The following is a 24451-nucleotide window of genomic DNA, read 5'->3' on the forward strand; positions in this document are numbered from 1 at the left end:
CTATCTACCACACAGCCAGTCTTTGTCATCCTCTCCCATTCCACGTTGAGGTCATCTACTCAGCTCCTCACAACCAGCCTTTTTCTGGTTTCAACTCCTGGCATGCTCACTCCTCCTCTTCTCACAATCCCGCCCTTCCCCTACTTCAACTTCCATGTTGATAGCTCATCCAACCTCTTAGCTGCACATTTCCTCACTCATTATTCAACCTGCAGCCCTAGATCAACTCCCCTGCTCCCCAAAAGGGTCGCTTACTTGACTTGGTCTTCATCAACCACCGCTTTCTCGACTGAGCTTCCCCTCCAATAGCACTAGGGATGGGGGTGATACTTACTCAGTATTACAGCATCCATCAAGTACTGCAGGCTTCTTGACTGCTCTGACTCTCCTCCCTGCTCTTTCTGTTGACAGGGTTATTGATTCTCTTTATGCTCCTCTCCCCTCTTCACTTTCCAGGCCCTTTAAAATCTATCCCCAAACTACTTCTATCTTTAGTTTTGCCTTTGCAGCCTCATGACCAGCCTCTTTTAAAAAGGGGCTCATTTTTAGGGTCCAAGTCCTCAGGTTCAGTTATACTGAGATGTAAAATGAACACCACCAATGTGGTCACTCTGCTGGACTCTACAATCCATCACATGCCCACGCTGAACCTTATGAAAGACACAGTTACCAAAATTTTATTTTTCTTAGTAGTCTACTTAGAACAAGATTAAAGTACTAGTACAATATTTAATCTTTCATTAACAGTTCCACTTTCCCTCACTTCATATTAAGCCTTAGTCACCTGGCTTCATTTTTTGCAATCAGATACCAGGAAGCTTTGTTGCATCATTTGTGTAAAATGGTCTTTCCATAGACACATGTAATGTCTGAATAATATAGAAAGCTGTTTCATGGTTGATTTTTGTTGGCTCATTTGAAGATCTATTTCAAAATCAACCTAGCACAAATAAGATGTTACAATAGGATTTAACTGCTTTCTGAAACCGATCACCCTTTTTACACTAAACCAGGTAGGGAAATAAAATCTGTTAGAATTCTTCTTCAGCATGTTTGCATCGGCAGCGTTTCAACTGTAGCAGCCTCTCCACAGTATCAGCAACTGTCCGTTCACCGTGCACCTTGTTATCTCGAGTACGGACATTAACTGTTCCACTTGCCTTCTCCTTTTCACCAACAACTAAACAAAGCCAAAATCCACAGATTAATGTAATTTTTGCTCAAGGCTTGATTAAAAACCAAACTCCACACTTTTCTTTAAATAAGAATTATGAATAAGAACATACTAATGCTTGACAAGCCAACTGAATCCTACAATGCATCCTCCTTTGCCCCCATCCCTAAACTTAAAGCTACCTTTAGTAATTCCAGCAGACATACTGAATAATGAAAACCCCATGACTGACAGCGCTTCTGTTAACAATACTGTTATACTTCTAGGGCCAGATTCTCATTTTTGCTGCACAACGTCAAGACTCAGCTCTTGGGCACATGTGCACAGACTCATTAATGCATCGAGATATATAGGAATGCAGCCTGAATCAGCGATTAGAATGTGGCATTCCTCATTTAGCATACACTTGACATGGGAACTATCAAGTTATTGCAAACCATTTAATGTGATCTTTGACTGAGCCAGTGTCTTGCCCTGTTGATTGAAAGGCACCAAAATATTTTTCCTCATGCAGTGTCAATGTATCGAGCCACTAAACAGCAATCTCTTCAGCTAACAAAACAGCAGAGATTGGCTCCATAGCGTGTACTACCCAGTCATGCACAGCTGGAAGGATGCTGGCTGTGAAAGAAACTTAAAAAGGAATCTACAGGTGTAAACTGCTGCTTCTGCCTCCCTCACTCATTGGGAAAATGGGTTAGACCAAATTTCAGTTGCATACAAGAAAAATAGGTCAACAACTGTATTACATGACCACCACATGCTATTTCTTTACCTAGGATAAAATTATACTGTGCAAGCTGAGCATTTCTGATCTTCTTGTTCAGCGTACACCCAGGATCCACATCTACATCAGACATTAATCCAGCATCATGGAACTGCTGTCTGACCTAAGTAAGAAAAGGACAAAATCTTATTTAAACCCTCAACCATGAGAGAATAGGTAGGTTTTGAGTGAAAGGGACCATTTGAGGTTTGACAGCTAAAAATTAAAATTAGATCTCTGTTTTGCTTTCATTCAGAGGCAGACACATTTTGATAGTGCGCTGAAATTGGCGCACTGAAATATGGAAAATGACTTGGACATGGCAGGAGATCCTCACACACACTAAATCACTAAGCAATCTAGTACCCAGATCCAATAGGATGGATACTCTACGAGAATTTAGCAATGTTGAAGCCAGGAGAGTTATAGGTCTTTGTGATCAGAAGATCCTTTAAAGTTTAGGCCTGATGAGTTTGAAAGAGGTATACATAGCATTATTTGTGTGGACTGTATTTTGTTTAATAGCGCAAACAAAGACACCTGTCTTTTCTGCCCCCATCATTACTCAAAATGAATGTGGGCATTGAGGGTCCACCTGAGTGGAGCAGTTGCAGGATTAGGATATAAATGTAAAGATACTTTCTCCATGGGTTTTCCCTCTAGCTGCAGAGCTGAGCAATTTCCTTTGCCTCCACAATCAGAAACACTCTCTCCAGCATCAACATTTGTTGCTTGGATATCCAGAATCCAGACTTCATGCTTCTGATGATTAAGGTCCATTTAGAATTTAGGCAGCTTAATTTATCATCTGAATACAATATAACTTACTTACAATAGGAATTTATATAAATCCGTTAATTAAAAACAGAACTTAATGGCAATTAAGTAATGCAACTAAATCACAAATTTATCTTGGAAAAAATGAATTAACCTTTTGTGCATATTCATCACATGTTGGTCCCACCGGCACCACCATCACTTGCTGAGGAGACAGCCAGAGAGGCCTTCAGAAAAAAAAACAATTATGTAGTATTTGGTGTTCTTTAACTCTTTTAGACATACTTAATCCACTCTTACACTATCCAGAGTGTTCACTCCCTGGTTGGACAATAAGTTTATTTTTCAACGTTACCATTTGCCTGCATAGTTTTCGGTTAGGATAGCAATCATTCTTTCCACAGATCCTAAGATGGCCCGGTGAATAATAACTGGCCTTTTCTTGTCATCACCATCATGGCTGTAAATAAAAGAAATATTGTAAACTGATTTAATATGCCTACAAGTGACAGGAAAACTAGACTGTGTAACTACTATATGCTAACATTTTTAGTTGTACTCACCTCACAAAGGTAAGGTTAAATCTGACTGGGAGCTGGAAATCTAGCTGGATTGTAGCACACTGGTGGTATCGGCCAATGGCATCTTTAATCTTAATGTCAATCTAAGAAACAAACCAAGCTTTTGGTAGGGTCTATAAGAAACAGCAATTCCCTCTTATAGCAAAGAGATTTTCAAACACTTCACACTGAGCGAAATCTATTCTAAGGAACCATGTGAACACATCATCATCTATGCCTCTCTTCAGCGCAAGGTAAGACATAAGTGGCTTTAGGGCCTGGTGTTGAGCCCTCTGACAGAAATGAATACAGGAGGTTCACTAATTCAGATTAAATTTGCACATCAGTTCAGTGCACTGAACTCACTTTCCATGGAGTTCTCATTGAATCTATTCAATTGTACATGAGAATAACTTTAAAAAGTGAAAATCAACAATTATCATCAAAACCAAGACTTCTGCAACATGTAGCTGAACAAATTCCAGGCCTATTTAACTTAAAATATTAGATAATCAAAAGGTGTCAGCTTCATAGCCTACATTACATGCTAAAGGGCATACCTCCATCAGTGAGGGCTATCAGTTGAGGAAGAGACCACGGACTAATGAAGATCATACTCCTTTATTTTGGATTGCTCAGTTTCATCAAAGAAACTTGGCTCCCAGATCTGAATGTATGCATATTATGCTTTTCTTTTAAATTCAGGCTGCAATCCTGAAAAACCCTTGGCTGAAAGTTAAGTATGTAAGGAAGTATTTGTAGGATCTGGGCCTTAATCATTTAGCAAATTGTCCCTATTATTCCACCACTCTACCACTGGAGGGAAGGGTGGGGGAGGAGACCTGTTTTTTATTTTATTTACATACAAAGCCAAACTTTTAAATCAGTTTAAACTGTTTTACTAAACAAACTCCCCAGTGACCTTCAGTCAAAACAAAAAGTGATTTAAGTTTTATTTTTTGGGGGTGGGGCGAATAAACATGGTGCCATTTGTTGTCCAAATATTTTGACGTTAGTCAGTTTTTCTGGATTTTTGAACACTTTAAACAGACAGTTATTCATCAAAATTCTTAACAGAAGTTGTGCTGCTTGGTATTCTCATTAATTTAGTCACCCAATCATGAAGTTAAAAAATAAAATCCCACTTAGTTTAGGCCTTGACTACATGCAGAGCTGCACCAACTTAACTTAAGGTGCAATTTTAAACTGTTTTAGTTAAACCACTGCAAGAGGCTACATGGTAATTATTTCAATTCAGCTTTACTGTATTAGGAACAGGTTTAAGCTAACCTGAAATGTATTCACACAGATGTATGCACCAGTCTAAAATGATTTAATTATGTGGGTGCAAGCTTGTGTATAGACAAGATCTAAGGTGAACAATGAACATTTGTAACCACCAATAGTTTGCTAACAGTCCACAAGGTGAAATTTGTTCAAATCGTTTTGTGAATATTTACAACTAACCTACATTCATAGAAATCAAATCAGTTTGCTACTGATCTGTGAATGGAAACGTAGGCTATGTTTATTGAATAGCTTATTCAAAACAAGTCATTTGAAAAGTTTTACTCAGATGCCTGTAAGGGGCTTACTGTTCCTTGAAAGAGGTGTCAATACAATTCTGGATAGTTTTTGAATGCAATACTCATGTAAAATTATTCACACAAGAAGAATAGAAGCACAGTATAGTAGTTACAAAATTGCAAATACCAGAAGCAATATTTTACTTCAGGTAGAATTGTTCAAGGCTAGTGTATAATTAAAACTTGAATATTAGAAACCAAACTAAACTGCTGCTTTAAAAAAAACAAAACCAGTGAGAAGTTACTGATCTCTAAACAGAATATTCCCAATACATCTAAAACTTTCATACCAGGAGTAATAGTGCCACCTTCTGTTCATGCTTCCCAATGTGTTATCTACTTGCTCATTACAGTAACATTAATCCTGATTGTTTTGTCTGTGTAAATTGGGTTGATTTCATGAAATAGAAAAATATTAAGCACAAAACAAGTTCCTGGAAGTTGCAGCATCTAACATGAAAACAACTAAGAACTTTGCCTCACTACTTTAGAGTTAGCCATCAAGCTACATACAGGAGGGAAAAAATTACATCCTGGGAAAGCATATAACTCCAGACTGAGTATCTTGAGACAGCATAAAGGACAAAGGAATTTATTTCAAAATCTTTGCTTTCTAAGGATAGGCTTTCATATACATGACTTAGCAATTCCCTCAGGAATACATTTCATTTTATATCCTCCCTCCCGAGCACTGCAGGATGCTTTAATGAAAAATTAAAACTACTCAATGCACCTGGCTGAGTCTACAAAGCTAGATCATGAGGGAGTTTGTAGGATGACACTCAGAACTGGGGTCTGTCAGGGGACGGATGAATTCCAAGCCTCTCGTGTGATTAAAAATACTATAACATCTACTCTAAATTTACTATCATTTTGGGAACTCCAGAAACTGTGGGGTTTGGAGTACTATATTTCTTTGAAGTTCTCTAAGGAGTGTTTCTAGTGCTATTCCGCTGTTTATCCGCCAAAAATAATGTTCAAATACTATGGTGATGGGGGTGTTATCATCCCCTCAATAGTGTTGAGGCACTTACTTAGGAAAGATGTTAACAAAATATTTTAATTTACTAACCTTAGGTCCATAGAAAGCTCCATCCCCAGGGTTCAATTCCCACTTCTCACCAAATTCATTGAGGCTGTTTTCAAGTTGCTGGAGAAAGGATACGTGTTTTTAGGGTTTCACTTTGTATTTATTTCATGTGCCATATTTTTTCTTCCACATAGTACAGTGTCAATTACACACACAGAGAGCTAGTGAATATTAGGTCATTCACTACCTAATTGTCAACAATGCTCAATTATAAGTGGGGACCCAATCTTGCTTCCCTTGTTTGTGCAGTTGAATTTAGCAGTATTACTATCATGATTAAGGTGCAGCTTGGCTCTTGGATGGTGGTTCAAAATTCTGATCAGACACATAACTTGAGAAAAACTTATCTTGTTTTCTTCTCCATTTTAAGTAGTCACATCTTCTAGTCTTTTCTTTAAAATGAATTCAAGTTCTCATATCATCATCTACCATGATTTCCATACATTGAGAGCTATTATTAACCCATGGCAGAAAAAATTTAAAATGGCTGTACGAGCTGAATTGCTTACAGCCGTAGCTGTCACCAGTCCACCTGGAGGCCCATTTTTCCCCCTCAGACATTTCAGTTTCCCACTACTTGAATATACAGCTAAAACCTCTACACCAGGCCAGTGAAGTTACCTATTACCTTTTCAGCTTGATTCCACACTTCAATATCTCCAAGGAACTTTTCAGGACGAGTGGAGAGGTCCAGTTTGAAGGAAAATCCAAACACCCCATACACAGCTTGCAAGAACTCCAGACAGCTCTTTATCTCCCCTTCAATCTTTACATGAAGACAAATCATATTTAAGGCTTTGTGTTGTTTGAATTTTAACACATCATCTTATTCAACAATATGCTTTACCTGTTCCATGGCACAGAATATGTGAGCATCATCCTGCTGGAACCTCCGTACTCTAGTAAGTCCTGTAAGGGCTCCTGACAGCTCATTACGATGGAGAACTCCAAAATCTGCCATACGCAGCGGCAACTCACGCCACGATCTTGGTCGATGGTCAAACATAAGGCTGAAGGAAAAGGTTCATTAATCCTGAATGAATTTCAAATAAACTATTAAAGATCCTCAGTGTACATTCTGATAAGCCAGATGCTAGCAATTCTAGTAATACCTACAAGTTATAATACAGCACAGAGTCAAACCCAGAGAAAACTTTCAGAGGGAAAAAAATTCAGGGCTGTTTGGAAGAATGATAAAGAAGGTTTTTTCCTAAGAGCCGTACAACATCCGAGTCAAATATTACAATCTGGTTTCCAATACATACACATATATACACATATATATACACATATACACATATATATACACATATACACATATACACACACACACACACTTTTTTTCCCTCCCCCCTTTATCCTCCCACATTCGCAGATGCATAATGCATTCAACAGTTTCTCCCATTTATTTTGGTCTTGTGCTGGTCTGTTCAGACTTCTGAGTATCACGTTGATGATCTGGCTTTTCTCTATTGTTCTGTATAATGTTTCTCTAGGTTCCCTTCCTCTCTCTCCAGATGACGTCCATATTGTCACTTCTCATGGAAGTAGTGTTGGTGGCATCCTTAAAGTGTCTCTTCAATATGTCCATCATCATCTTACCATATTTGGATCTTTAGATTGGTTTGCTCTACTTAAAACAGGGCTGGGCAAACTTTTTGGCCTGAGGGCCCTATCTGGGTGGGAAATTGCATGCAGGGCCATGGATGTAGGGCTTGGGCAGGGAGCTGGGGTACAGGGGTGGGGTGTGGTGTTCAGGAAAGGGCTCAGGGCAAGGAACTGGGGTGCAAGCGGGGTGCAGAATGCAGCAGGGGGTTAGGGTAAGGGATGCAGGAGGGGTTCAGGGTGCAGGCTCCAGCCTGGCACCGCTTATCTCGAGCGACTCTGGGGTAGCAGCAGTGCACAGCGGAGCTAAGGCTCACATACTTTGCCCTCCCCTTATTGATGAACAAACCAACTTGTTTTGCTGTATCTGTCAAAAGCTATGTCTTCTCTTCCATTAAGGCAATGTCATCAGCAAAAACAAGGTCACCCAATTGTGCTTTATCATCAAATTCCTCAGTTGCCTTCTGCAGCTACTTTCTTCATGACATAGTCAGTGACCAGGACAAACAATACTAGGAACATAATATACTCTGTGTCTTACTACAGTTGTCACTGCAAACCACTGGCTGGTGTTGTCACCATCTCAGACTGCACATTCAGCATTATCATATAAATCCTTGATTACTGTAATTATGCCATAATATGCCATAATTCTCCAGAAACTGTCTCTGGGTACACTATCAAAAGCCATCTGGAAATTTATAAAATGTATCACAAAAGGTACTTGCCACACCACACTTTGTTCTATAATATGTCTGAGAACAACAATGTGGTCTGAACATGATCTCAACAGTCTAAAACCCACTTGCTCCTCTCTGAATTGAAGGTCTATTTGTTTCTTTATATGTTCCAGAATGATGTTGCACAGGATTTTGCCAGGTACTGAGAGTCATGTGATTTCTCTCCAGTTATTGTAGTTGGTAAGGTCACTCTTCTTTGGTATTATTATTATAAGGTCTCTCTTCAACGGGGTTGGGTTCTTTTCTTCATTCCATATTCTACCCAAAAATAGAAGGAAAGTCTGGACAGTTATTTTGTCACTTTCTTTAGGCATCTCTCCAGCAATGTTATCCCTTCCAGCTGCTCTCTCATTTTTGAGTCTACTGATGGCTTTTCTAACTTCTTCCACTGTAATGCTCCTAAATCAATATCAAGTTCTAGTGGCAGGTCTTTATCATGTATTTTTAGTAGTTCACTTAGGCTCAGTTTATTTAAAACAGCCTGAAAATGTTCTCCCCATCTTTTCCTTTCCTCTTTTTTTGTAGTAAGAATCTTTCCATTTGCACCTTTAATAGGCCCTGCAGGACTGCTAAAGTTTCCTGTTCGCTATTTGATTGTCTTATACAAGGTTCTTTGGCTACCATATTCAAGCTCTTCACATCAGCATATACGCCCTTTTATCTCTTCTATCACCCCTTTTTACCTTTCTGTCCAGAGCTCTGTATTTTTCTTGCCATTTTCTTGTCTCTTCACACAAGCTTTTGCTTTACACTTATTCTCTTTTCCACTGCTGCCCAAATAACATCGCTAATTCATTCTCCCCTTTTAGATTTCATTCTTATTAGAACTCTCTGCACTTTGTAGAAACCACTCTGAAGTTTTCCCTCAGAGTATCAATGTCTTGGTCTTCTTCATTTAACTCCATTAGAACACTGAACCTGTTATTCAGTGCAAACTGAAAGCACTTTTTGTGCTTGGGACTTCTAACTGTGTGCTACTGATGTGCGGTCTTCTTTTAACCTTCTTCATCTTTAACTCGATCTTCAGTGTAGTGATACAAAAGTTATGGTCACTGCCCACATCTGCTCCCCTGTACATATCTCTTCCAGCAAGCTGCAAAATATTCCTGAAATGCAGAAGTGATCTATCTGGTTCTTTTTAATACCATATGGGGAGTTCCATGTCACTTTATGGATTTCTTTTTGAGAACATTCTGTTCTACCTATCACTACCTTGTTCATGATGAAAATTTCTACCAATTGTTCACCATTCTGGTTCATGTTCAAACCCCTGCTGCCCATAATTTTATCCAATCCATCATTGCTACTTCCAACCTTAGTGTTAAAAATCACCCATAGTCATTATGTCATGTTATGTTCTTGGACCTTGGTTAACACATTCTGTAACAAATCATAAAAAGCATCTTTTTTCTCGTCTGGCGTTTCACCAGTTGGCTCATAGCATTACATGACAAAGAATTCAGTCTGAAAGCGAACGGGGATAATTCTTTCATTGACTGATTCCCGCTCAGTCAGTGCCTACTCTACTTCGTTTGACACTAGGATTGATTTGTGAGCTTTATGTCTACCGTCCTCATTTCTGCAGAGATGATGGCCATATTTGTTTCTCTAAAAGTGTAGTTTGTTCAAAACTGTCCATCTACACTCACTGATTCCAAGGATATCAAGATGGTATCTACCCATTTCCTTAATTACTTGAGTAGCTTTAGTAGCTCCTTACACTGTTTTCATACTCCAAAATCCAATTTCATCATTGATCTGCTCTTCAGCATAAGTCTTCTCAGGACATGGGCTTCCTTAAGGTTCTAACCAATTCCAGTCATATTCTTCCCATAAAGTTCACCCATTGCATACACTAAAAACTGGCACTGCACCTATGCACAAATACCTATATCAGGCATACAATGTTTTGGGGATCAAAGGAGGCAGCCAGTTTTGAATATCTAGCCCTTGAAATTATTGATTCATAGCATTCATAACTGTATCACACTGAACTTAGGCACTATAGAGTATATGGTCCTTAATTATCAGATTATATCACCCTTGATAGTGTTTCAAATGTGGGTGCCTAAGCAACAGGTCTGTATGTGAGAGGTGCAGACTACTCAAAACCACCACGATAGTGTGTGCATCTTGGCATCAACTAAAATCAACCAGAGAAAACACGAGAAAGAGAAAGCTACAGAGCTGAACTGAAGATATCAGTTAAGAATGTGTTTCTGAACTGGAGACTTGTGAACAGCTAGAAATTCATACATGATCTTGCATCAAATTAAGCAATAGTATTAAAATAAATTATTAAAAAAATACCTGGCTTGGATTTTTTCACAAATCGGGTGGAAAATATGAAAGCTAGAGCTAGTCCAAACAAATTGGCAATATTTGATGAAACAGGTGCTATATAAATACCAGTGTCCTGGGCAGTTCATGGGCTTCAGAGCAAAGACTTCCTTCTCCACCTCAAATGAAAACATGTTTTCACTGTAATGTTGCCAATGCCCTGATGTAATCCAGACTTTGCTGTTGTAGATGTTTGGAGTGACAACCTCCTGGAATCCTCGCTTCCGATACTCGCTCTGAAAGAATAGACCCAAGAAACAGAATTAATAAGGCAGGCTAGAATAGCAACGCTCAACCTGTGGCTAAAAGCGACATTTGTCTCTTTAAGACAGTGTTTGCAGTGTATGACTCAATAAAAATGAGCAAAGTTGCTCCCCTGAAACATGCAAGGCAATAATGAGTTAAACAGGCAGAGGCTGCCAAGATTCCTTCCCATTCTTTGCAGCTGCCAGAGAGTGTGAAGGAGTGGGGAATAAGAGAAGAAACATGTTTCTCCATCCCAGCAACCATAGAAGCAATCGAGAATCAGTCTCCATTTGTTAGAGTCACAAAATAATTGGATGCGCCTCGTGATATTGTATTGCAATGTTTGCACTGTAGTGCAGCACAAATACGTAACATGGTGCAGTGACAATATAAATATCACAGCAGAATGTCAAAATGTTTTCCCCATCTCTTTTGCTTTCTTACATGCCATTCTCCAAAAAGTAGCTCTCCAACTCTGCCATGCTAAATTCAATAACCTATTAAACAAACATATATTAAACCACCCGCGTACTGTATACTATATATATTTTTTAAAAGCAGAATGCATAAACATTTAAAATTAATCCCAATTGTATTGCTATATGGTCTTCTAAAACCTTTTTAGCTCTTTGTCTAGAAATCTTATCATAAAACACAGGAGATAAAAAATCCAAAGATATTACTTACCCTGATGAATTCAATTAATGTGTTGTAGATGTAAGCTCCCTTTGGCAAGAAAAAACAACTGCCAGGACTGAGCTCATGGAAGAAATATAGTTCTTGGTCCTGTAGGAAAACATTGGTACATCTTAGTTTTATCTGATATGTTTAGATTCTGATCATACCCTTTTCCTCTCCCAATGTTACAGCTAAAGTCAGGCCTGAAATGTTAGTTCTTACTACACATCACTATCCAGACTACAGTATTGTTTAGTTTTTTAAATTTAACATACTATAAAATAGCAACGTGCAGTAGATCTGATATGCTTCCCTGTGTAAATATCTCCCCTTCATGAGCAATAGCTTAAGGTTAAGGTTTCCTATTTTAATATTGATGCTCCTACATATACCTGTCATTTCATGTATCTGTGTGCGATGGCTTCTTAACTACACCCCTCAAGGTTCATCTTATCTGCTATTACTACTAACAATAACTAGTCCTGCTGTGACATTTTATATCTCCCCAAAGCACAGTTCAAATAATTAATCAGTAAGCTGATACTTGACTGGATTGTGTTCCTGCTTTAGGGCAGGAGGTATTTTAGTGCGTTGCTGTCTCCTTTCTTGAAATAGAAACAGCAGACTAACAGTTTATTCAGGACTAACTATTAATCACCTTGTCCAAAACAATGCATTTTCATTAAGATGATTTTATTTTATTGGAGGACAAAGAATAAAAAATGTGGCATAACTACAAACACTAGAAATACACGTCAGCAATAATAAAGCAAGAAAAAAGTTAGAGTATATAATGGATTCTAGAGATGTACAAAGAAAACTCTCTAAGCAACAAGAAGCTATAAGAGCCCCCTCTAGGAACAAGCTTCCTCTTGGGCTTCAACACAGCACTAATATAAACCCATTGCTGGCTATAGATCTCCTGCTTTACCCAAGATCAGAGTTTTCATGTTTTGTGCATAGTTACTCTGTGCAGGACAGTTACCATCCTGTTTAGGTTTTTGATTATGTGTAAAATAGCCAAAAACTCTAGAAAGATGCTTATTTGTCTACAGTCCATTGTAGTGGTTTCAGGGCTCCATTCTTGAGGACAATCACTTAATTATGAAAATTGTTACTGTATTTTCTGTGAATCACATCATCTGAATTCTGAAGCATTAGCAGATAGGTGCTGTCTTTCATATGCTTTTTATTTCACTGAGTAGTCTCTGGCCAGAATTTTAAAAATACACTAAGTTTGTCTTACCCGTCCAATCTTTCTGTGATCTCGATTTTTAGCCTCCTCCTGGAGCTTCTCCCATTCCTTTAACATTTTTACATCTGGGAATGAAATTCCATAAAGCCTTTGGAGGGTTTCCATATCAGACTTGCCTTCCCAGTATGTTGAGGAATTCTGAAGACAGATAAAACGTTACAGTATTAGAAGGACAACAGAACCTGCCATTATGACTGCCACTGTACAAGCTCTGTGATATGTTCTTTAAAGGCATGCAACAATTAAAAACTGAACAGCTATAGTTAAAAATGAAACTGATAAAGTCACTATGTAAAAAGAACACACGCATGAATACAGAGCTCTTAGATTTTTAATCATGATGAAAGCTAAATCTACACATTAAAAAATAAAGTTCCCCGACTGTAGCAAAGATGCACAAACACACGTCGGCTAACTGTGTGAAAAGGTGGTTTAAAGATTTCCTCTGCTGCCCTCTACTCCTCAAGCTGCTCGTGCATGATCAGTCCCCTCTGGCTGCCCTAATTTACAATAAGCTGCAAGGAGCAGTTACAAGGGGCAAAAATTACAAGCCAGGATTGGCATAGCATACAGTGTACCTAGCTACACCCCTTTTTCTTGAGCCATGTCCCCTCTCTTGCTATGCTATCAGCAATGAGTGTAGGCCTAGGCCCCTATAATATGACTGCATCACTGGAAGGTCACTGACATCAGAATGCTCCTCCCACAGCTGGGCTAAACTAAGTTTATGATCAGATTATACTAGCAGTGTGGCACAAAGGGCCAGACCCCCCCATTCTCCCAGAGATTTGGCCCACAGTGTCAATAGATAAATATCTTTGTTTAATATTAGGTATAGAATCTCAATGCTTACCTTATGGATTTTTAATGCCTTTATTTTGCCGGTATGTCTGACATGAGGGCCCCTGCACAGATCTATCAAGGGACCACACCTGTGGAAATGCAAACAAAGACAATGCTCAGTTAGCCCACATTATGTTAGTAACTACTACAGACACTGGCATTACAGTGTGTGTGCATGTGCATATATATTTTTTACCTGTAAACTGTAGTAGTTGGAGTGTTGACTTTTTCATTCAAGATCCGACACTTGAACTTATTATACTGGGAGGGAATAGAATGGCAGAATCCATGTTAATTCTTCACGACTCGAAACTGCGATTCAAAACTTAAGTATTTGTTATTTGCTATTGCCACTGTATGAAACAATCTATGCTACTAATTTAAAAGAACCCTTCAATGCATGTTCATGTACAAACTAATTCCCCTCCTCTGATCCCACAGATGGGAGAGTATCCTATGGAATGGGCTAGATATAGAGATTAAAGGATGGAGAAAAGCTTTTTGTAGTACTTGAGTGTTCATGTGTGGCCTCCTATTCAGGGTAGACCTTCACAAAAATCAATTTTGCTCTATATGGAACAACATAGGTTCATCTTGATTTCTGGCCATTGGGTTCCACAGCTGAGGGCACTCTTCTAAAAAAGCCTTTCTGATGCTAAATTCTGAGAGGTCTTGAACACATGCAACTCTCCTATTATTCTTTCACTCATCTGCAAGGAATATATGATGGTGTGGTATGAAGCTTTTATCAGCATCAGTTTTGCATGGACACTTCTGAGGAGCGGCAAAGTTCATTCAAATCACTTGGAATTTAAATAACTTATACAGTATATATGAGGATTTAGACAAAACACTCAGAGCTCTATTCACAAGGGGAATTGCAGTGTTTCTTTTAAAACTAGGGCAACCAACGATATGTATGTTGTTTCCTTCAAAGCTTATAAAATTGCTTCCCTCCCACCCCCATAATCCTTGTGTATACAGCAGTATAACTGCTGCTAATCTCTGAAAGAAAAGTAATTTGGCTGACAAGCAATTAACCTAAGAGCCAACAGAAGTCTAGAAAACATGACCTATGAGGAAAGATTAAACAAACTCAATTTTTTCAGTCTGGAGAAGAAAAGACTGAGAGGGGACATGATAACTGTTTTCAAGTACATAAAAGGTTGTTACAAGGAGGAGGGAGAAAAATTGTTCTTCTTAACCTCTGAGGATAGGACAAGCAGTAATAGGCATAAATTGGAGCAAGTGTGGTTTAGGTTAGACATTAGGAAAAATTTCCTGTCAGGTGGTTAAGCACTGAAATAAATTACCTACGGAGGCTGTGAAATCTCAATCACTGGAGCTTTTTAAGAGCGTGTTAGACAAACACTTGCCAGGGATATGGTCAGAGGTTCTCAATCTTTTTCTTTCTGTGCCCCTGCTTCCCCCCCACCCCCAAAAAAAATGCCATAAAAACTCCATGGTCCACGCGTGCCACAACAACAGTTTTTCAGCATATTAAAGCTAGGGCCAGCATTACGGGATAGCAAGCAGGGTCATTTCATGAGGCCTCATGCCACTGGGGGCCCAGTGAAGCTAAATTGCTCAGGCTTCAGCTTGAGCCCCATGCAGCAGGGCTTCAGCTTTCTACTCTGGGACCCAGCAAGTTTAATGCCAGCCCTGCTTAGTGGACTCCCTGAAGCCTGCTCACAGCCCCCCAAGGGGCCCCTATCCCCTAGCTGAGAACCACTGTCTGGACAATACTTAGCCCTGAGTGCAGGGGACTGCACTAGATGACCTCTCAAGGTCTCTTCCAGTCCTACAATTCTATGATTTTCATTTCTTCTAAGGTCTGTTCACTCTGCCAATACTGAGCAAATGGAGTTAAAGCAAAAATACTATAATATTGGAAAATGCTCATGTCTACTTCAGCACTGGCAGAATGGTGATTTAATGTATGTCCATCTAGTGGACATTACAGGATAACACAAGACTCCTTGTTGCTTAAAGTAGTACAGAAATTATTTCATACTCAGACTTAGTGCTGTCATCTAAATATTGATTTTAAGAGCTTGCTGAATACAGCTTCAGACGACATCTGCAAAGCCAGCACTTACTATCACTAGTGTTTTACGTTCTCAAAGATTTATGGTCCCATTCCATTCATGTTCACAACATCCATGTAAGCTATCATTCCAATTTTGCAGACAGGGAAACGAAGTAACAGAAAGACAACTTCTCCAGCGCCATGATGAAAGTCAGTGGAAGAATCGGATTAGAACTCTGGTGTTTCAGGAACACAGTCCCATTATTAACCCTCATTCAAAAAAACTAAGGATTGGTATATGTGCTCACCTTTAAATATTAAATATCCCAAGTAAACCCATATAAAAACCTACACTTTTGGAAATATATTGTCAATTTGCTGCACGCATCATCAACGGTGCATTTTCCATGAATACCAATAGGAGATGCACCACTAACGTTCCACAGCTAACATTATTGTGCAGCTACAGTAAATATGAAATAACAGTTTAGAACAACTTACCTTAAACATTTCAAGTAGAGTTTCCTTCTTAATTTCCAGTCTTTCAAATGGCTGTTTTTCCTTCATGATCTTCTTGCATAAGGTCTCCAAAGCAGAGAAATCATTACTGGACACACCTCTACAACAGAAAAAAATAAATTTGCATTCTCTCTTACTAGTAATCTCTGCCATAGTTCTGCCCCCACAACATATCAGCTCATGCACTAGAGTCATTGCAATGAGGGAAATAATTTTCATCAGAAAAAGGGCTGGTCAGAGTACTTTGTCTCAGGAGCAAGGGGAAGCAGGAACTAGACTGTGACTGAGACTCCCAGATTGTGACTTCACTCTCGCTCTTTGGGTAGCACAGCTACGCATTCTGTCTTTTTCTTGATCCGGAATGTAGGGTTACAGTCCAGCCTTCTGGAAGTGAAAATGAAAGAACCTACCCATCCTCGAGGTACATGTCATAATAAAATCCATTTTCTATTGGTGGGCCATAGCATAAACATCCACCATAGATTCGCTCCATAGCTTCACCCATTATGTGAGCACTTGAGTGCCAGTATACCTAATGAGAGGGATAAAAAGGGGATCAGCTTGAGTATTTATGTACAAAGCATTTCAAGAACCTCTGAAATCCATATAGAAGTTTTTTGATGATTTGATTTTACAGATCCTTGAAGGAGGAAATCTAGTATTAGAGCCTATTGCACTGTGGAAAATGGTTCACATATCAATTTGCCAATTTAACCCCCCAAAATCTTGAGGAATTATCTGACAAATTGTATTTGCTAATCTTTACATCTGTGAAGTATTGGAAAAATGTATTTCATAAAAGTTCTCTCAAATGGTTGGGGAGGGAGAGAAAATTCACTTAGTAAGTTGCACTAATGTTAACTGACTAGCCTCATTTACTATATTCATATATCATCTATCTACTTTAAGATAGCAGCAATGGAGTGGTAATACAGGCTGGGATCCATGAAAGGACTTACGTGTTGTGATACAGCACTGCAGCACTTAACTTTTAGGAGCCTAGAGAATGAGAGAACTACACTGCGATCCACATAGCCCAGTTAGGTATCTAAGCTCCTATACAATGAATGAGGAGAGACAGGCACATTAGAATGTGATCCACGAAAATTCAGCACACTTGGCACTGAGCCACCCAAGCTAGCCAACATGAGATGACAATGACAGGGAGTGTGCCAAGTCCGGCCCGTGTCTCAGAGATAAGCACCAAAGTCCCTGCGGCAGGAAGGCGCCTATCTTTGTTTGCCATCCACAAACGGGAACCTGCCGCCTGGAGAATCAAGTGGTTTAGACAGCTATGCTGCTTCTTGCAGAAATGAGTTAAGTGCCTGCCTCATTCTACACAAAATGGCTGGAGGAGGAAGAGACACCATCTGTGATACCTTTTAGCCCAGTGATTAGAGCACTCACCTGGGATATGGGAGACCCAGGTTCAGTTCCCCTCTAGGCCTGAAGGGGAGAAAGGATTTGAACAGCGGTCTCCCAAACTTCTCAGGAATGTGCTGTGAACACTGAGCAATGGGAGATTCTGATGTGGGGCACCCTCGTCTTACCTGTCAAAGCTATTCCGCTGAGGACAAACACTGAAAGTGTGACTAGGTGGGTGAGAGAGAGAGACTCTCTGTAGTCTGGTGGTTAGGGCACCCACCTGGGAAATGGGAGACCCTGAGTCTAGTCCCCCTGTTCCAATCCTTCTTTCATTATTTCTCTCTCTTTCTTCTCCCTTCCACGCCATCCCAGATTTCAAATGAGACCCAATCCGGTAGACATGCTCAAGGAGCACCTAATGGATTGGGTCCTGCATATGAATTAGGAAGCCAAAAACTAAGCTTCCCCCCCAACGCCTCCCAGGTTCATGAATTGCTCTGAGGCTAAGGCAGGAGACAGTTGTCTGAACCCTTATCATAGAATATCAAGGTTGCAAGGAACATCAGGAGGTCATCTAGTCCAACCCCCTGCTCAAAGCAGGGCCAATCCACAACTAAATCATCCCAGACAGGGCTTAGAGTGGGGTAGCACTGCTCATGCCACAGGATCTAAAATGTAGGGAACATCTACAGTTGAAAAGTTAAATGCTGAGTGAGTTTAGGTGCCTAGAGGGTTAGGCAGCAGGCAAGTGGGAGTTTCATGGATCACAGTGGTGCTGCGCACACGGACTTAGGTGCTTAAACTGGAGTTTAGGCACCTACATTACTTTGTGTACTGCACCCACACAATACTTAGTCTGAAAGATATAATTGGAACATAAGGTCTTGATCCTGCACCTGTGCAGGAGTTTGCAAAATCAGGGCCTAAGTTGTTAGTAAGTCTTACACGTACAACATGAGATACATAGCAAATAGTCTATCTTTTCACATGATAGGATTTTTTATTAGTTTGTGTTTTCAATTAAAAATCAAATGAAGACAAAAATTACACCTGAACATTAATTTTACAAAGCTACTATTTTTAGTTTTGTTGATAAATTAAAACCAAATCTATATGACTGCATGTTTTTAAATGTACATATCTGAAAATGCAAATTTATGCATCTCACCATAACTGTAACTTGTCCACGATGCACATAAATAGAATTATTTTGTATGCCTTAAACTATATCATATGTGCAATATGGCAGAGTTAGTTGGTATGGGAACAATAAGTATGCATTTAAGATCTCAGCTATAGAGTTGAGTGCTGCTTGCACTGAATATCATTTAAAGTGTACTTAATACTACTTTCCATATTTACATTAATCTGAATAAGCAACCATTAAAATAAAGAGCTACATTTTTATGTGAAAAAAGACAGTAATATAACCCCCCCACACACATTAATGTATTATTAAGATTGCAGATTTAGAGGCTTATTCTTACCACAAGAGTCCTAACATAGGCTTAATTACCACAACTGCAAGCAAAGCAATTGCTATTCATACATGCCAGCATACATATATCTGCAGTAGCACACATCTTTCTTAAGAAGTAATTAGTAGAAAATAAGGTATGCGATGCACAGCGATTTTCATTCTTTATTCCACAAATGTTAAAGGTAGTTACGCTCACTGAGAACTAAGTTCGGGTTTTGAAGTTTCTCATCCAAGGGAGGGGAGAACCAGTTTAGTGGAAGATACTTACTGCTTGAGCATCTTCATCTTCAAACTTGAGCAGTTCCAGGGTACAGTCTTCCTCCAAAGGACGGTCTAGATCCCAAACCACTTTGTTCACTTTAGCAATAACAGTGTTGTCAGCTAAACCTTGACTATACAATAAATAATTTGTATGTCAGTTATTGGAATCAACAAATGGAGACACTCCACCATAACCTTTCCCCTGCACAGTCAGGATGGGATTTTCAAGAGTGCTTAGTGTTGACTTCAGTCTGCTTCCACTGAAGTCAGTGGTAGAACACCCACAGATGGCAATGGAAGCAAAGTTAGACCAACACTAAGCACTTAAGAAAATCCTACGCACTTAAGAAAATCCTACGCACTATATATGAATGAAGAACAGAAAGAAACTAAAGGTAGTTTATTTAACAAAATTTCCCACTGTGGTGCACTCTTACTAACATATTTGACTTATTTAGGGCAGTACTTGCTGCTAATATGACTCTTCTGCAATAGGAGATGCAGCCTCTTTTAAGCAAGTCCCTGAATGAGATTAGATTTTTCTTTTTGAAAAAACTTCAAGTAGGTACTATTACCTTTACATTTGCCTTCCCTAATAAAAAACCCAACAATTCTTAAAGATGATAAGTTTGGCAGTCATCTGAACCTTAAACTGAAGTTATTAAATGTTTGAGCAGATCAGTAGTTCAGATGGATTAACTGCAAGAGAGGAAGCACACCATGAGTGTTTCTAAAGTACTTCATTTAGAGCTGAACAAGTCTCCAAGAAAAAACTAGTCTTTCCTTCTTAGTTTATTTCACCTCAACCTAGAAGAAATCAATTCTGCTGAAGATCATTTGATGTCTAAGAACCGTACCAATACTGTTCAGAAACATCCAGTGATACTGAACTCACCCTGACCTTAACAGGGACACTAAATTAACATAGGCACAATCTTTATTTTTATGATAAAGGGCACTAAATTAAAGTTTGAGGCCAAATTTTCAGAAACTAACTATTTTGACAGATAATGACCATGCAAACAGCATGTGCATGAACTGCCAGCCTTAAACATATGTACCAAGAAAGCAAAGTAAAGCTTTTAAGTACAATGAATAACCTAGCCACAATAGGGTTAGTGTTTCCATTTTGAAGTTTAAGGTCTTTTCATTTTAATTTTGAGCATCATAAAACATGACCATGAAATTTTCCAAGATGCTTACTACATTGCCCAAAACTACAATAAAAGTTTAACCATTTGATATTCACCCAAAGTTAGCGTAGTGCTCTTTTTGACATGTGCCATACATTTTAATTAAGATATTTTTATGGGTGACTCTCACTGAAATTAACAGGTGTGTCACCCACCAGTCTTCCACATGTCAGTGCAGAACAGATTAAGTTAACTGATGCAATAGCATCCAATCCTGCAAACACTTCAAGCGGGTTTGTAACATTATTTGCATGGTTGATTAGTTCCCAACTCAACAGGAATAGTCATTTAGTAAAAGTTACTCACATGTTTATGTATTTACAGGATCCAGTCTATAAATAATTATTTAATTTTAAAAACAGCATCTTCATAAGGCAAAGAATTATGTTTTGAAATGAGAAAGCTGTTTAGTTTGAATTTATAGTAAAAGCAAGATTGCTAAAAATTATGCCTTGAATAAAATTAAGTTGTGCTAAGAAATAAATAACCCATCATGCTAAGGACTATCAAAGATCACAGATGAAATTTGCAGTAGTTGTGTCTGAAACTGATAGCATAGGTCACAGAAGTCAGTCATACCTAATTCCACAAGCAACTTGATAAGGAGTGGTCTTCCAGGATTCAGCATCAACCTGCTTGCCATCAGGTAATGTGACTTTAATGGGTTTGCTGTCTTTTGCAGCTCTTTCTGCTAGAAGTGCATCATGTTCTGCTTTAAGTTTATGATACCTTTCTAGACGCTCATTGATATATTCAGGCCAGGGATTCAGCTACATATAAAAGAATGGAGGGAAGGAGAAGTATTTAGCAAAGACTTCCAGTTCTAAAGAAAAATAACTTTAAAAATTAAGCAAAGAAGATAAATTCTTCTGAAGTGTCTAAGTGATTTAGCAATCTTAATCTCACTGATCTTCAAGTCACTTGGGTCCTTTTAAAAGTTTTAGTCAGTATCCTTTTTCAAAAGATAGAGAGGGGCCAGGCTAGTTTCTTAGCAAAAAAAAAAAAGCAGCTAATATGATGCAACAAGAATTTGAGAAGCACAAATTCTACTGTAGCTTAATACACACTGGAAAAAGCAAGCTGCTGATGTTATCACCACAATAATAAATGGAAGTGGGGAAAAAAGAAAAATCTAACAGCACATTGTTTCAATTACAAGCAAAAAATGTTTATATCTTATGCAGCTCAAGATCTCCTATTTCCACCTGCTAGAGGTATACAAACTCTGACACAATCTTATTCTAATTCATCAAATCTTACTAACATCCCAGCTAACCTGTACTGATGCTCTACCTTCCCTATCCATCTCCACTTCCTTCTTCCATTCCCATTTAACCTGCTACTCTACCACTCTTCCCATTTACTCCGTGAATAGTCTGCATCCAGAAGTGTTGCTAAAGCAGTTTAAACGCTAGGTAATCATAATTAATTTCTAATTTAAAGACAAAAGCTTAGCTAGATTAAGATTATTTAAATTAAACAAACATTGGTTTGTACCTGGTTTATAGTAAATTGCTTAAAATTCTAACATGCCAAATAATAAAAATTTCAGAAAGTACATAGTTAAGAAAAAAATATGCTTTTCATGTCTATACTACTATGTATTCTCATTTACTCAAAATTAGAAAACTTAGCCACTAGAAAGACAAAGGTTACATCATCATTACAAATGCATCCCTCATCCTGGTGCAAAGCAGAGGACTAATAGTAAAAAGGGAATTACTACAGACCACTCTACAAATCCAATGTAACGTGCTGTAATAGCATCAAAGAAAGAAACTATTTTGTAACTATTTCACTGCTGCATGTCATTACTATAAATCAGCTGGAGCATCAGAGCACCCACCATAGTACCTGTAATGAAGCGGTTCTCAAACTGTGGTTTGGGACCCCAAAATGAGTCTGGCTCAGACTTTTGGGGACTGGGCAGTGCGACTCAGGTTACAGGCCCCTTGCCTGGTGCTGAAGCCCTTGGGCTTTGGTTTTGGCCACCATCTGGGGCAGCTGGGCTCAGGCTTCAGTCCCCCCATGCTGGGGTCGTGTAATAATTTTTGTTGTCAAAAGGAGGTTGTGATGCAATGAAGTTTGAGAACCGGTGGTGCAATGCATTGATGTCCTTGGTACGATGTTCAGCAATGAAATTAAATTGTTTAAAAGCATATAACTGAACTGGAAATTTACCTCTGTGCAACCCCCATCACCAGATCCTTCTTTTGTTTTCTTCTTTCCCCATTCCTTCTTTTCTTCCTCAGCAGCTATCTAAAAAGATAAATTAAAGTAAGATTAGTTTCTCTCCTTTCTCAATGTCAAGTTTAAAACTGTACCTAACTCTATAGGTGATGGAGAAGATGCCCATTGGTTTAAGCACAGCACAGTACAGGGCTTTAGGAAGTCTTGAATCCTGACACCAGCTCTGACAAGGATTCTTCATATCCTTAGACAAGTCACATCATCTTATTACCTCAGCTTCTCCAGTTGGTACATAAGACTTACCAACTTGTTGTGAAGAACAGTCAGTAACTCCCCATTTCTAAGGAACACACTTTCTGCTCTGTATACTTTTCTGTGTTTTGCTTTATCTTTTACTAAATATGCAAGGTGGCAGCAAGCTCCACAGCGCAGGGATTTCCTTTTTCTATCCACCTGTAAAAACACCTTGCACGGTTATGGTTCTCTTCATTTTCAAAGTTAGTGCCGTCTAGAGCTAGAAGTCCAGTCTGAAGACTCCCAAGATCACATCTCTTTTAAATCACTGGCTAAGAGATGACAATGAAAAGTGGAAAGGGAAATATTTGTACCAGCACTAGTCTCTAAGGCGCCACAAGGACTCCTGGTTGTCTCTGAGGGTTTCGCTGGCCATTTTCCTATACGTGTTGTTCTGCAGGGTTTCAATTGGCTTTTTGACTTCCTGGGGCCGGATCCTGCGCAGCCCTTGTGCCCGCACGAAGCCTCACTGATGTTACCAGGGATCACGGTGGCGAGGGGTCCCGATGGCAGGACCAGGGGAGCCTCTTATCCTGCGCGCTCTGCGGGGCCGGTGTAACGCCCCGTGCTGCGGCCGGGCGGCACCCGCCTCGCTGGCACTGCCAGACCACACCTGCGCGCCGGGCCGGGCCGGCCGGGCCAGGACAGCCGGCTCGAGCGAGAAGGGGACCCGCCACGGGGCCGGGCCGGGCCAGCCGGCTCGAGCGAGAAGGGGACCCGCCCCGGGGCCGGGGAGCTGCCTGGGGTGAGCCAGCCCCAAGGGCCGGGGTAAAGGGACCTTTCGCCCCCGGTTCAAGCCCGGGCCCGGAGGGTGCGCGAGTCCAGAGCGCTGCGGGGAGGGACCCACACAGCGGCACTCACCTGGCTCCCTGCCCCCGCCATGCCGCACGCAGCCGGGCCCGGGCGCCGCTCGGAGCGAGCCCGCGCGCAGGCCCAGCCGGCTTTGGCAGCTGATGCAACGGGAGGCGCGGCTGGTCCCGCCCTCGGCAGCAGGAAGCGGGTTGGGTCCGGAACCCGGGCGGAGCCCGAGCCTGCGCGGGGGCGCTGCAGCGGCTGCCGCCGGGCGACCTGGGCCGGGGCCAGGGGACAGCTCGGGCCGGAGCTGGCCGGCACTGTGCGGGGGCGCAGGGCACCGCCCTGCCGTGTCTGGCCTGTCAAGGGGCCTGGCCCGGCGGCATCGCTCCGCCCGGCCTCACGTGAGAACGGCCTGAGCCAGCTGCTCCGCGCGGGGCCGCCAGCCCGGGGATCTGTGCAGGGCAAGCCCCGCGCCGGCCTAGGGCCCGGGCCCGTGTTTCCTGCCCTACCGGCTACAGCCTCTTGCTGCTGCCCTGTGGTGGGTAAGCCTCGGCAGCCATCGGCGTGAGGCCCCCAGCCCGCGGGTCGGGAGATGATAAACGGGGCAGCCGGGCGGCTATGGGAGAAGAGGCTTGACTAGCGCATAGCAGGCTCCGCAATCGCTC

General features: G+C 40.5%; 1 protein-coding gene across 1 annotated transcript; it reads right to left on the minus strand.

The window, feature by feature from the left end:
* Positions 1 to 645: 645 nt before the first annotated feature.
* TARS1 (threonyl-tRNA synthetase 1) lies at positions 646 to 23918 on the minus strand. The gene is made up of 19 exons (XM_030566682.1): positions 23853 to 23918; positions 22689 to 22766; positions 21087 to 21277; positions 19322 to 19445; positions 16619 to 16740; positions 16191 to 16308; positions 13857 to 13921; positions 13671 to 13749; positions 12809 to 12955; positions 11572 to 11670; positions 10708 to 10874; positions 6801 to 6963; positions 6582 to 6719; positions 5936 to 6013; positions 3281 to 3381; positions 3073 to 3177; positions 2872 to 2944; positions 1950 to 2064; positions 646 to 1180 (listed from the first exon to the last, which is right to left on the minus strand). The coding sequence occupies exons 1-19, from the start codon at positions 23871 to 23873 to the stop codon at positions 1032 to 1034; spliced, it is 2133 nt and encodes a 710-aa protein (XP_030422542.1). The 5' UTR covers positions 23874 to 23918; the 3' UTR covers positions 646 to 1031.
* Between the last annotated feature and the right edge of the window lie 533 nt (positions 23919 to 24451).

The sequence above is a fragment of the Gopherus evgoodei genome, chromosome 6, assembly GCF_007399415.2.
Source record: "Gopherus evgoodei ecotype Sinaloan lineage chromosome 6, rGopEvg1_v1.p, whole genome shotgun sequence".
Taxonomy (NCBI): domain Eukaryota; kingdom Metazoa; phylum Chordata; order Testudines; family Testudinidae; genus Gopherus; species Gopherus evgoodei.

Bases quoted from the DNA above. Each gene is read 5' to 3' on its own strand.
- TARS1 (XM_030566682.1), bottom strand. From the start codon at position 23,873: ATGGCGGGGGCAGGGAGCCAG. The intron at 22,767-23,852 runs GTGAGTGCCGCT...TTATCTTTTTAG, and splicing joins TGGCGGGGGCAGGGAGCCAG to ATAGCTGCTGAGGAAGAAAA. The intron at 6,014-6,581 runs GTAATAGGTAAC...TCCTTTCTCCAG, and splicing joins TGTGGAATCAAGCTGAAAAG to CAACTTGAAAACAGCCTCAA.